The sequence below is a fragment of the Zingiber officinale genome, chromosome 5B, assembly GCF_018446385.1.
Source record: "Zingiber officinale cultivar Zhangliang chromosome 5B, Zo_v1.1, whole genome shotgun sequence".
Classification (NCBI taxonomy): domain Eukaryota; kingdom Viridiplantae; phylum Streptophyta; class Magnoliopsida; order Zingiberales; family Zingiberaceae; genus Zingiber; species Zingiber officinale.
In genome coordinates, this window is record NC_055995.1 from 73,733,387 (window position 1) to 73,747,507 (window position 14,121).

The 14,121-nt window shown below is 39.2% G+C and overlaps 1 protein-coding gene across 1 annotated transcript; it reads right to left on the bottom strand.

The window, feature by feature from the left end:
- Positions 1–11,709: 11,709 nt before the first annotated feature.
- LOC121986729 (zinc finger MYM-type protein 1-like) lies at positions 11,710–13,158 on the bottom strand. Its single transcript, XM_042540673.1, has one exon. It carries the CDS (start codon positions 13,156–13,158, stop codon positions 11,710–11,712), a length of 1,449 nt encoding a protein of 482 aa, XP_042396607.1.
- Between the last annotated feature and the right edge of the window lie 963 nt (positions 13,159–14,121).

Below are 14,121 nucleotides of genomic sequence, written 5' to 3' on the forward strand. Positions count from 1 at the left end.
GAGACTCCTCTGGGGCGTGACAATTTAGTGGTATCAGAGCAGGTATACGATACTTGCTGTGTGTTCTAGATTTTTACGATCTTTGTTTTCGTATTTTGCATAGTTGGTATAACCTGATACCAATTGATATGGTATCAGAGCGTCAAAGTTTGGCGATACTTGTTGGATTTTTGTATTTTGGATTTTTGAGATTTATTTGATACCAATTTATTGGTATCAGAGCAGGTTATGGATACCTGCTTTTGGTGTTCTGGATTTTTGGATATCTATTTCGGTTTGTACGGATTTCTTCATTATGTATATGTTATGGACGTCCGTTTTGGATTTATATGGATTTCCAGTGTTTGTTTTTCTCGTACGGAATTCTGAGGTCATGTTGGGGACTGGACAGCGACGGAACATCTCTAGACGGCATATAGGTATGATGTTTAATTTTATAGTTTATGACAGGTATTAGCATTCTTTATTTAGTACCTGTCTGGTTGCTGTAGCACATATTACTTGTGATGAGTTAGCCATTGAGGATGGTTGACCTTAATAGAGATAAGGGATTATAGTCTCTGGTGATTTTTTTATCATACCATCAGTAATTTTAGTTTCTGTTACTACTCGTAGGAGATGGAGGCACATACCAGCTTCTGCTTTTGTTAGCTGGGTAGTGGATGATACCTATAGACTCTAGCCAGTAGAGTTTTTATACTCATATCTTTTGGATATTAGGGTACCCGATACGATGGAAATTGGTCATTGGGGAGTTATCATGTTTGATCATTGATGAGAATGGTTTGAGGTTGAGGGATATTGTGAGATCAGATATGGTGATATGTTGATTTCTAATGATTATGAGAGTAAATGTTATGTGGTTGTCTGATGATCAAATACTAGATATTTGTTTTGATGATCTATTAGTGGATAACTATTTTGATGATTTATATTTGGGTTGTCATTGATGGTGACATAGTGAGTGTCATTTATGATATTCACAGGTTTGATGATTATGGTTGGTGATCAGATTATAAATTGGGTGTTGGAGAGTTTTACGGTTGAATGTGCCTATGAGATTTTAATAAACCTGGTTGGTTATGGACAGTTAACAGGATGATAAAATAAAAAATGATATATGCTTCCTCTGATATGGGACTATGTGGATAAATAATGATTGATGTTTTGAATGCTAACTTGCCCTCATGGGGAGTAGAGACTTATTCACCTGATATGGTTTGGGCTGATATTTTTGAGGATAAAAAAAATGAGGGTGTTTTGATGTTCTTGAATTCTGACTTTTGTCTTTTGGGTCATACACATTTATACATATGATATTATGTGGGTTGACATTTTCTAGTTTGAGTTGATGTAATTAGTGTTGAATTGACCCATGAACTGATTTAGTTATTTGACAATGTTGTATACCATTTTATCTTAGTTAATTTTCGTCAGTAAATATTGATTTACTCTTGTTAAATCGGTCAGTAGAAGACTGATTTATGTTTGTCGAGTTGGGTAGTTGTGGTTTGATATACCTTAGTTGCTTGTGGAGGATTAAGGTATTCTTGATTAGTTAGTAGATGAATGATTTAGTTTTGTTGGTTGATCAGTAGAGGATTGCCATACTCTATTTTTAGAGGTTCGAACCTTTAGGTTATTTGTGCTTAGTTATGTATCTAGAGCACATTTGAGTACATGTTTTGTACTGACGTGAAAATGACTGATTTAGCCATATATCATTATCGGCTTGGATAGGTTATAAAGGATCGATGTATCCTATTCTATGAAGATTTTGACCGTGGATTGTATATACCTGGTGGGTTAACTTAGAGGGTGTTTGGGATATGTGACCCCGCTGATGTAAGGAAGTGTAGAGCTAATTGCTTAACACTTATGGGATACAATTGTTACTAGTGTATACTGGAAGAGTACATTTGGATTTATGATGATAAAATTTTTCCCATTTGATATAGTCTTGGGTAGTGTATAACATTGACTGGCAATGTTATACCATGGTGTGTATATCTTTCTTGTCCAATACTAGTTCCTTTGAACCTATAGCAGGGTTGTTACTGGATGATTAGGCTGTTTTATTTAGGGTTGCTTTTGATTGGTGTATTCATGCTTGATTCATATGCATGAATTTTGTTTAGATATACCGTAACCCATGAGTGTTGGTAGCTTAAGGTTGGTCTCTTTGATTGAGCTGGTATGCTGATTTTGCATGTCTATGTTGGATGTATATTATGATTGTTATGTGTTGTAGGAGTCCTGTGGTAGACTGTCCATTTGCAAGTAGTATATGTATCCATGTTCTGATATGATTTGAAGGTTCCTTGTGGATCATAGATATGTAGTTCGGTGTATGTATCTGGAGGTATTATTGAAAATAACTTGTTGATTAAATCCGACATATAGAATAAGTACATCGGTGGTGTTTTGATGGAGGTATTTTGTCGATTTAATCTGAGTTGTGATATGTACATATGTGTTTGGTGTGGTATCTGAGGTATCTTTTTGATTTTGTTTGATATGTGAGTGCACGTGGGTTTAGTATGCTTTATTGGAAGTATATGTTGGTTATACTCTTGGCATAGGTGAAGATAGGTCATGTGAGTGTTGTTTGAGGTGTATTGTTGATTTTACCTACATTGATTTTGCACACGTGTTCGGTATGTATTGTTGGAGGTATCATACTGAATATACCTGAGTTGTGGGTATGTTTGGTGTATAATAATTGGAGGTTTTTGTTGATCATACATATGTTGTGTGAGCATGTGTGCTAGATGTATTATTGGTAGCAGTATGATGATTCTACTTATACTGAATGTAGAATGTGGAGTGACTGTATTATGTCATTTGTTGGATTAACCCATCAACTAATTTCCTATCAGTGGATGACCCACTAGGATGCTGATAGAGTTGATGATGGATTTGATTAGTTACTAGGTTGTTATATCCTAGGCTAACCACAGCGAATTGTGGTAGAGAGATTTTGTACAGTCTCTAGCTAGATAGTTAGGTGCCTTGGGGTACTTAGGTATTATTTTGTGGTGGAGCGTTGCTCCCACATATCACGGATTGCTGGTAGCGGAGCATTGCTCCTATATTTATTGCAGATACATATTTCAGGTTATTTGTGGTGGAGTATTGCTCCCACATATTGAGGATTTCTTGTGGTAGAGCGTTGCTCCCACATATGTGGTGTTTCCTGTGATGGAGCGTTGCTCTCACTCTGGAGGATTTATTCTTTGGTGATTTATGTTATTGATGATCAGATTTTTTCGATTTATTATTGGAGATCTTATGGATAGGAATGTCTGTGATACGGACATTATGTGTAGTGGTTTTTGCCATATAGGCTTACAGTGCCTTAGATGTTTTCAGGGACTCGATGATCCTGGTATGTTGAGGATGTTTGGATAGGTGTCCATTATCTTTGTGGACGATGTTGTGATCTATTACGGATCCGAGGTGAGTCACGTACACTACCTTTGCATAGATCTAGAGATGATTCGACGAGAACATCTATATGTGATTATCAGTAGTGCTGGTTTGGATTGTCTTTTGTTATGATGTTTGGGACACACGGTCACCAGTAGGAGTGTACCGTGGTTCCACAGGAGATAGAGGTTGTTACCGTTGGGAGCAGCCGAAATCAGTGTAGGAGATCCGCAGTCTTTTGTGACTCGCAGGATATTACAGGCCTTTCGTCGAGGGTTTCTTCCGCATAGCTATGCTACTTTCACGCGTGACCATGAAAGGCGTGAAGTTTACTTGGACTGAGGATTGCAAGACCAGCTTCTAGGAGCTGAAGCGGAGACCCTTAGAGTTCTCCATTTGCGACCAGGTATTTCTACGAGTTTCACCTACGAAAGGGGTGAAGAGATTGGCCTCAAAGGTAAGCTAGCTCCGTGATACATTGGACCTTTCCAGATCTCGGAAAGGATTGGAGCAGTAGCTTACTGGTTGGCACTATTGCCGTCCCTGGCAGGCGTCCACGATGTATTCTACGTATCCATGCTGAGGAGATACGTACCCGGTCCGACGCATGTGCTGACAGATATTCCAGTTCCCCTTCAGCCTGATGCTACTTATGAGGAGGTTCCGGTACGGATTCTCGACCGGAAAGAGCGTCAATTGCGGAACAAGACTATCCGGCTGGTTAAAGTCGGATGGCAACACCATTCGGATGAGAAGGCTACTTGGGAGTTCGAGGATACGATCCGAGCTCGGTATCCCCATCTTTTCACTTGAGGTATGTGAGTTTGTTTACTGTTCAGCATTTATGATTAGTATCTGTTATTAGTACTTGCTGATGGTAGATACTGAAATTTGGGGACCAAATTTTTATTAGTGGGGGAGAATGTAAAATACCGGAAAAAAAATGACGATAAATAATAAATGAATTTTCTGGAATTTTTGGATATTTTTCGGGAATTTTTCGGAGCTCGTATGGACGAGTTAACGGGGACCGGAACGGGGCTCGGAAAAGCCTGTTTGGGCTACCCGATTTAAGTGAGGAATTGTTCCTTTAATAAATTTTTTTTATTTAAATATTTCTTATTTCTTTATTCTCTTCTCTTCATCGCCGAAAAAACCCAAAGTCCCGCACCTCTTCCCTTTTCTCCCCGACGCCGCCGCAACCTCTCACTGCCCTAACCACCGGCCGGCGGTTTCTTCTTCCTGAGCCGCACACCGAAGCCCTCTTCTTCTTCTTCTTCCTCCGGCGACGCCGCACGAACAGAATCGCTTCTGCCCTAGGTGCCGACGCCGAGAGTCCTACTTCCTTTCCTCTCCTCGCGTCTTCCTTGCCGACCCCAGCCGTGTCCTAATCGGCTGAGCCGATCCTTTTCCCCTGCTGCTTATCCTCTGCCGCCAACGAGGAGAGTGCCGGCCACCCTTCCTTTGCCCTCGAGCCCGAGCCACATAACCGAGATCTCCTTCCTTCTACTCCTCTGCCGCCGGCGACTAGAGCCACAGCCGACTCCTTGTTGCCCTAACAGTGGAGATACTGAGCAGAGGGCCACTGCCGACGCCAACCTACCGTCGGTGCCTTCTCTGTGTCGTGCCCTAGATCCTAGCCAACAAGGTGAGTTGGTTGCACTGGAAATGTTTGGTTGCACACTTGATTTTCTCCTTCTGATCTGATCCAGCAGGTGTAGGGTTTCAATGGAAGAGTGGTCACGGCTGTGAGGGAAAGGAAGGCTCTGCCGTGAAGTGTTCTAATAACAATCTTGAGTTTCAACACAAAACACGGCTGTGAATTGAGGTAAAGAGTAGAGAATTGTAACCTTGTTGTGGATTGTGTGTTGTTTGGATTGTTATGATAATAGATTTGATTTAGGTATGAGGTAATCAATTTATATTGGTAGATTGGATTAGCTTTAGATTTTTAATCTAATGTTATCATTAGGGTTAAAGGTAATTAACCCTAGTTAAACGTTGGATTTAAATTAGGAGTCGAGACTTATGGTTTAGGGTTTTCCCCTAAATTGTTCTTAAGGATTTTTGTTTAGCTATTCGTTTAATTTGTAGCTAAATAAAAATGTATGTGTGATATCACAGGACTTTGATTCGAGACGAGCATCTCGACGCCCGAGTTGGACCATTTCGATTGGAGGCGGGTACTTTGACTTATGTCTTTTGATATGCATAATAAAGTGTTTAACATATAGCAAGAATTGTGTTTTTCATTTTATTCGGTTGGTCACTACATGATCTGTTACATGTTGTTTGTTTATTTATTATGCACTGCATGTTATTATTTATCTGACCATACATGCTTTCGGTAGTGACCCAACCATGTGATACATCATGTTCTGGACCTAGGGTTTTATATGATACCCTATCTGTTTGTGTACCTTCCATCTGATACATTGACTTGTGGTAAACCTTTTATTTATGTATGGATCTTGCTATGCTATTCATGAGATTGCCATGCTTAGTATCATGCATCATGTTTGCATGTAGTGCGATTGTCGGCTCCACTTTGGTTGAGCCCATCGCCAGTTACATGTACTGCACACACCACCCATGGATTAGTTGTATATCTGGCTGGTGTGTGGCGGTTCTGCTGTTTGGCTCCGTTGGTTTGAGGACTCAGCGTGGTAGCCGGCAGTCAGTTCCGCTCTGTTTGGCTCCGTTGGCATTTAGGGTAGCAGCGTGGTAGCCGGCTGTTTGGCTCCATTGGTCAGGAGACTCAGCGTGGTAGCCGGCAGAGATTTTTTCCTCCCCGTCGTTGTGTACCGGGAGATGAGAGCATTGAGCTCCCCCATTTATGATTTGGGGCCAGAGGACAGGAGTACTCCGACAGCATCCCGTCCACTCAGTCACTGTCAGGAGCAGTGATGTCCGAGTGCACGGTCACCATATGCATTTATTGCATTTTATTGTTGTGATTGCTACACTGATATGCTGCATTTGTATGGATGCATTTGATTGACATGCATACAGGATTATGATTTCTTCGGTCTGACGACCTGTTACCTTTGTACCTTGATCCCGGTTAGTACAGTTATCTCCTGATTTCGTTTCAGTTGCATTTATTCCTTCTCGTATTCAGGAGACTGTACGCATGATTAGTGTTGTCTGTTATTTGTTTTATTATGCATATCAGTTGTACCTGCTGAGTGTTGGACTCACACCGCCTCCATTGTTGATATTTTCAGGTTGAGGCTGTCCGGAGCAGTTCCAATCGCTGACCCCCCATCTGCACGTAGAGCTAGTTCTCTACTAGTTTGTTATTAGTTTCATTTTGGCCTTTTTCTATATCAGATTTTGTTTTAGTGTCGTATTTGGATTTTTGATATGATATTGGATTTCATTCTACTTCGTGCCTGCTTGGACGGCAGAAGAGGTGAGTTCGTTGGATTTGAGCTTTACGAGTGTAGTGGAGTAGGGTGGATTTTGAGTCAGAGTCCTATGGTTATTGATTTCTATTATAACTGCGTGGTTGTGACAGCCAGAGGCTGGATATCTTTATTAACTGCGTGTTGTTTGTTTTTATTTTTGTTATCATTCCAGCCGCCTGTGGCTGATGTATATGTGATATGTAGAAAGTTTCATATTGTCCGCCGTACAGGGGAGATGCTGCCGAAATTCTTCGGACAGAGACTCCTCTGGGGTGTGACAGGAGCAACAACCACTTTCTTAAACAAAGCCTCATAAAGAAATTAACTGTTTAATTTTTCTTGCTAAAAGTGCTAACTTACAAAAATTTAATCTAGAAAAGATTTTGGAACCCAGTATAAGTTCCTTCCTACTGGATTAATCAAGTATTTAGGAGGTACATAACTTTTGGGAACTTTTTTAAGTTGTCCCTGATGTTTTCTAATATACCAATTCAACTTTCCATAAATTCTAAGCATTGATTTTTGAAATTTGTTTGGTTTAAAGCATGCATCAGTTTTCAGATTTTCAATTTGCATTTTCAAATTATCGTTTTCTGATTTTAAATTATCTAATATTAATTTTAAGTCAGTAATTTCTTTTTCTGATTTTACTAAGTCTTTTGTAAAAATTTTGATAAAATGAAAAGACTATTTAGGGGTTAGAGTACGTACCTTACTTATCTCTATTTCTGATGCTCCTCCTTCATCGTAGCTTTCTTCTGATGATTCTCCCCCTTCATCTATGCTCATCTCTGAGCTGGTTTCATCTTTAATTTGATGGTTGCCCATCAATACTACTCCTGAGAAGGCTTCAACTTCTGATTCGGAGGATGATAATTCATCCCATGTAGCCTTCAGACTCTTGCATTTAGAGGATGACGGTCTTTGAGACTTCTCATTGTCCCTTTTCTTTAATTTTGGGCAGTCATCCTTGATTTCCCTTCCTCATTGCAGTTGTAGCAATAGACCGTCCTTCTGTTGCGTTGATACTTTCTTGAATGCGATCTAAATTTATTAGTCTTAATAAACATATTTAACTTTCTTACCAATAGTGCCGCTTCAGTTTCGTCGATTGACGCTTCAGAGTCGGGATCGTCCATCTCGGCTTGTAGGGCAACATTGATATTTGACTTCTCTATTTGTTTAGATTCTGCAATTCGAGATTTGTGAAGTTCAAAGGTAGAGAATAAATTTTCTAACGTACTTACCTCAAAGTCCTTAGAGATGTAGTATGCATCTACTAAGGATGCCCATTCTGGAGTTCTTGGGAAGGCGTTGAGCGCATACCGGATCGAGTCTCGGTTTGTTACCAATTCTCCGAGGTTGTTCAGTTGAGTTATTAGTTCCTTGATTCTTGTTTGGAGTTGCGCTACCTTCTCGCCATTGTTCATCCAGAGATTTGTAAGCTGAGTCCGGAGAATGTCGCACCTTGCTAACTTCGCTTCTGAGGTGCCTTCGTGGAGCTCCAGGAATTTTTTCTAGATGTCTTTGGCGAAGTCATAGCTTCCGATCCGACTTACCTCCTGGGGTGGCAGAATGCTGAGCAGATGAAACTCTGCCTTTCCGTTGGCCACGAAATCAGCTTGTTCCTTTTTCGTCCAGTTGTATTCTTCCTTGTCTTTAGGGACTGCAAAACCATATTTCATAACTAAAAGAATATCAAATTCTGTTTTGAAGAATGCCTCCATTCGGCGTTTCCATATAGCGAAGTCTCCATCAAATTTCGGGGGATGAATACTTGCACTGGCCATCGTCTTGATCTTGATGCTTCAGTTGGTGGTCAGTCTTTCTGAGGCGGTCTGACTCTGATACCAATTGTTGGTGCAGCAGAGCCGGCAAGATGGAGGGGTGAATTGCCTGCAATAAGAAAATACCCTCCTCGATCTTTCAACTCTAAAATAACAATAATAAAATAATAACAAATAAAATAAAAGAAACAGAAAATAAGAGACTCAGCAATTTGACTTGATTACAACCTAGATGGTTGTTAATCCAAGGTGGTTGAACAGTGCTCTAAGAATCTCATTCTCTGAAGGCGGATAAGCCTTTTATACACTTAGAGAGCTCAAGAATTGCTAGGAAATTGAATACTGAGTTGAATTATTAATTCCTAGCTCCAGGGGCCTTTATATATCTCTTGGAAATTCTATCTCGAGTCTTGAGGGCGCCTCCAAAGGGGTTGAGGGTACCTCTAAGGGGATAAGCGGATAAAACTTTATCTGCTCGCAAACGGTCTGTTTGACCCAGTTGAGGGCGCCCTCAAGGGCATTGAGGGCTCCCTCTAGCTGAGAGGGCAGAGGCGCCTCCAACGACTGTTGAGGGCACCTCCGGCTGTTTTTCCAGCATTTCTTCATCTTATCTTTAGCTTACGAAGTTCTGATTGCTTGGGTGATTGCGGCCAACCGAAATAGGGCTTAACCGAACCCAATTTTTGGCCTTCTCCTCGAGCAAGCTTCCGCCCCGGCTTCTCGTCTCTCGAACGTCGCGCACATTCTTCTTGTCTACCGGTGTACTCTTCAGCAGCTCTTTCGTCCTTCGGACGTACTGAGCCCGTCGACTCCCTTCCCATGTCATCCTTCTTGCTAGCTGCGTCTTCCGCTCGACTTCCTGGCTCCTAAGCTCCTGCACACTTAGACACAGGAATCAAAACCAAACAAGACCTAACCTAACTTGGTTGATCACATCAAAACAACCAGGGGACCAACACATTCATCTGCCCCTATTTAATGATATTAACTGTCAGAGGAAGACATCTTTGTCTTGACTTCCGTGCATTAATGATAGATGGAGTGTACTTCTTTGTCTTGACTTCTTCATATTTAATGATAGGCGTAGTGTTCTCTTTTGTCTTCTCATCTCCTCTTGTGTAATGTCATTTCTTGAGCCGGACGGACGGTCCGAGCGGCTTCTTTCCTATCGACCGAAACAACCGGCTACGGGTTTGTCCATTCGTCTGACCGACCCGTGGTTCATTCGTCTGACTGGCCGGGTGATCCGCTCGACTACTCCTTTGCCGACCGGGATAACTAGACAGACACCTTTGGCCGAGGCTCTTTTCGTAAGCCACAACATTGACCGCCTTGACTTTGATCGACACCGTATCAACTGATCCATGATGGATGGGCTATTCCTTATCGCCACATCATATATTTTAATAATTTAAAATTTATTATCAATGGCTTCCAGGCAGAGTAAATTTATTATCAATGGCTTCCAGTCCTCTGCCTTCGCTGGCTCTTCTGCTCCTCCTCGTTTTCTCCACGCGTCACGTGCCACGAGAGCTGATCCGTGGAGTGCGGTTGGACGTCGAGCGGTGCGCTTCGCGAAGTCTTCGGACGGCGCGCGCTGCATGCTGGAGGTTAGGAGCGGCACCGTCGAGGGGTACGCGTGCTCGACGTCTGAGATCGGGGCGGTGGCTTTCGCAGGGCTGGTGGAGACCGACGAGCGCGTCGCCGCCTGCGGGCTCGACCTACGCACCATCGGAGTGCCGTCAGACGCGCCATCGACCGACGCTTCTGGACGATGGCGCCGTCCGAATGCTGTGCTCGATGGCAGGGCCGGTCCTAGACTTTGAAGGGTCCGGTGCAAAAAAAAAATGGGCCCTTTAAATTCAGATAAAAATAATAAAATCGATACTATATAATAATTCATCAACAGAACACATAAACTAAAATCCATAATAATGAAAACATTATATTCAATATTGCTAATACTCAGTATTAGAAAATGAAAAAGAATTATTACAATTAACTATGAAAAATTGATCTTCTTGCAGTTTTATTTGCAAAGTCATCGATCAATTTTTCATATTGAGTTTTTCTAAAAACTCACTCTCAATCGAAATCATAGCTAACGCATTCAATCTTGTTTGGGTCATGGTTGATCTCAAACAAGATTTCAACAACTTCAATTTAGAAAAACTTCTTTCTGCAGATGCGACAGTCACCGGAATAGTTAATAATATCCTGTATGCAATAAGTGAATTCGAGAAACAATTCATTCTTTGCAAAAAAATTAGTATTTCACTTGCGGTTTTTGTTTCCTTTGGCAGAATATGTTGTATGATTTTCAGTTCTTGATATAAGTCATCTCCATTCAAATCTGAAACATCTTGTCTTGTACCATTTTTTCTTTGTAGTTTCCTTTCAAGATTCTTACAACGAGCTTTCAAGTCCTCATCAATCAATGAACTCAACTTTTCAGCTGTGAAAAGAAATCCAAAAAGATCTTCATATTCCTCATATTGCTCAAACATTTTCTTCAATGACCCAATTGTTTGATCTACTATGAACAAGAAATAATGAACTCTAAAAGCTTCCTCAGCAGATTCTTGAGGTAGTTTCGAAGACTCATATGTAACCTCATCAAAATGCCTTTTTCTATATATTTGTCTTTTTTAAGGAAAAATAGGATCAATCTCCATTGTCGAAGCAAGTTCTTTTGCTGTATTGATAGCTTGTCCAAATCCAGATTCTCTATACTCTTCAAAAGAAGCAATTAACCCCTTAATCTTGGTCATAGCAACGTCAATAAGCATGTTTTCAGATTGTAAGATTTTGCTAACAATATTAACTTTACCCAATATCTCATACCAAATAATCATACCTACTAAAAATTCAAAATTTCCAAGTTCAAATGTTGCTAAAGACTTAGCTTCACTTCTTATTTTAGAGTCAGTGTCTTTTTCTTCTGCAACTTGAAGTAAAGCTTCTCTGATTTGTTGAGCTTGAAGTACCACTGCTTTTACACTTTCAGTACGACTTTCCCATCGAGTGATTGACAATGGCTTGAGAGTTAAACCTTTTACAGTGACATGATCTATCAAAATCTTTCACCTCTTTGTAGAATGAGAAAATATTGTATAAATCAGTTGTACTACTCCAAAAAAGTCTTTCGCTTTTCCACAGGAATTTGCAATATCACAAAGTGTTAAATTCAAATAATGACAACCACATGGAGTATACAATGCTCTAGGATTTATATCCAACAATTTTTTTTGTACGCCTTGGTGCCTCCCTTTCATATTTGCCCCATTATCATATCCCTGCCCTCTCACATTATCAATATCAAGATCAAAACTCTTCAACACATTTTGCAGTTCTTCAAACAAGCCTTGTCCTGTTGTATCATCCACTTTTAAAAATCCCAAAAAGTATTCTTCTACTTTCATTGGGCTTGTAGAAACATCAACACATCTTATAACTAAAGTCATTTGCTTTTGGTTACTAACATCAGGAGTGCAATCAAGTATTACAGAAAAGAACTTAGCTTTTTTAATGATTTCAAGAATAGAACTCTTTATTTGAGAAGCTAACAAGCATATCAATTCATTCTGAATTTTGTGGCTAAGATAATGATGATGTGTATTTCTTTCAATATGTTCCCTCATCACCGAGTCCCACTCGACAATCATCTCAACAGCAGCCATAAAATTTCCATTGTTATCATCATAAAGTTTCTCATTACTACCACGAAATGCTATATTTTGTTTAGCCAAAAATTTCACAAGTGAAATTAATCGATGTAATACCTTCCTCCAATGCTCTTTTGCCTTCTTGATTTGATCTTGAATAGCATGATCAATTGTTGTACCCTTCATTAACCTGATACGCAACTCAGACCAACTAACATAATAATTGATATGCTCAATACTTGTCTCATGTTCTTTAAGTCTGCTACTAAGATGCCCCCAATCACAGTATCCCTCATTTGCTAGTTGACTTGGTTGAGGCCCCCTTTTAAACAACTTGCAACAAAAACAAAATGCTTTATCAAGTGCTTGTGAGTAGACCAACCAATTTCTATGGTGCTTTTGACCATTTGGCAAAATCCGAGTATAGAAATCTGAAGAGAATCGTCTATTTGATCTATCTTTGGGACCTTTCCCTGTTAATACATCTCTTATAGGGCCCTTTTCCACTAATTGATCCTTCCACTTGGGATCTAAATTCTCCCAATTTTTAGGATCAAAAATGTCAAGTGGAATTGATGAACTTGGTTCTTCATTCACTTCATTAATAGCATCATCATCACTTTCAGAATAATTATTTTTAAAGTCTAAGTCATCACCACTTTCATTGTCTTCAATCTCATTCACGTCTCCCTCTATATCATTTTCAATGGCTAAGCCTTCATGTAATTCATTACCATTGTTTTCTTGTTTTTCTTCATTAACCAAATCTTCAAGTGATGAATTTTTCGATTCTTTGATAATAAATCTGTCAATTGCCCCTCTTTGAGACTCAATAAATTCTTCAACTCTTTTTTTTCCGCTTATCATGTCCTGATAGATACTTCCTAGTATCAGACATTCTAATTTTCTACAAAAAAAAAAAAAAAATCAAACTCTCAAACAACCACTTATTATAGATATTAGACAAGCATTTATTATAAAATGTTCATTTTGTAACTCAATTTCATATGAAGTAATTTCCTATGAAAATGAATCCCTACTCCATGAAGCTATTGAGAAACACAATCACAAGTTAGTATGAATAACTCAATCATATATGCACATGAATGTAAGATAGATAGGTAAAATTCTACAAGCTGATAAGTTGCAAGTTAAGAGTTTGATATCTTGCATTTCATATTTGTACAATTAGAAATCTTGCAATAGGGAGTTCATTTTCTAAAAATGAGAAGTAACTTTGTAGATAACATATTAACATTTATCATGGAATAAAACAACATACTAATTGCTAAGTAAAACATATGAGAAGGAAAAATATGATTCATATGAAGATAAGTGTACTATCAAATAGTCTTTGTATATAATAATTATTTACATTGAAATGAAAGTTGCACCTTCAAATCTAATTATTGTAGTAAAATGTGAACAAATTAATGGACTTCAAATTACTAGTTTAGACGACACATTAATCTTTGTTTGAGTAACTAATGGTTCATTATTGCTACGCATTGATCTCGAAATTGCAAGTTGAATCTCTATGAAAGAAAAATTATTTCTACAGCAACCCAAAAAAAAAAAAATAGAAATACTGCACACTTTGTCCACTAGCATATAGAAGCTTGTTGTCTGTGTGAATTCTCATCAATTTCTACAGGAAAATTGATTTCTATAATTAATTAATTATCTGACTAATAATAAGAGTAGAATTAATTTTCTCAGGTAAGTGTGAAGTCACAGACTGAACAGGGCTAATCAGATTCACACCAGCAAAATCCAAGAACAATTTCTAGGATTTGGATAATTGCAAGAAAATCAAATATTTGCATGAAA

Excerpts from the sequence above, each read along its gene's own strand:
- LOC121986729 (XM_042540673.1), bottom strand. The coding sequence starts at position 13,158 with ATGATAAGCGGAAAAAAAAGAGTTGAAGAATTTATTGAGTCTCAAAGA.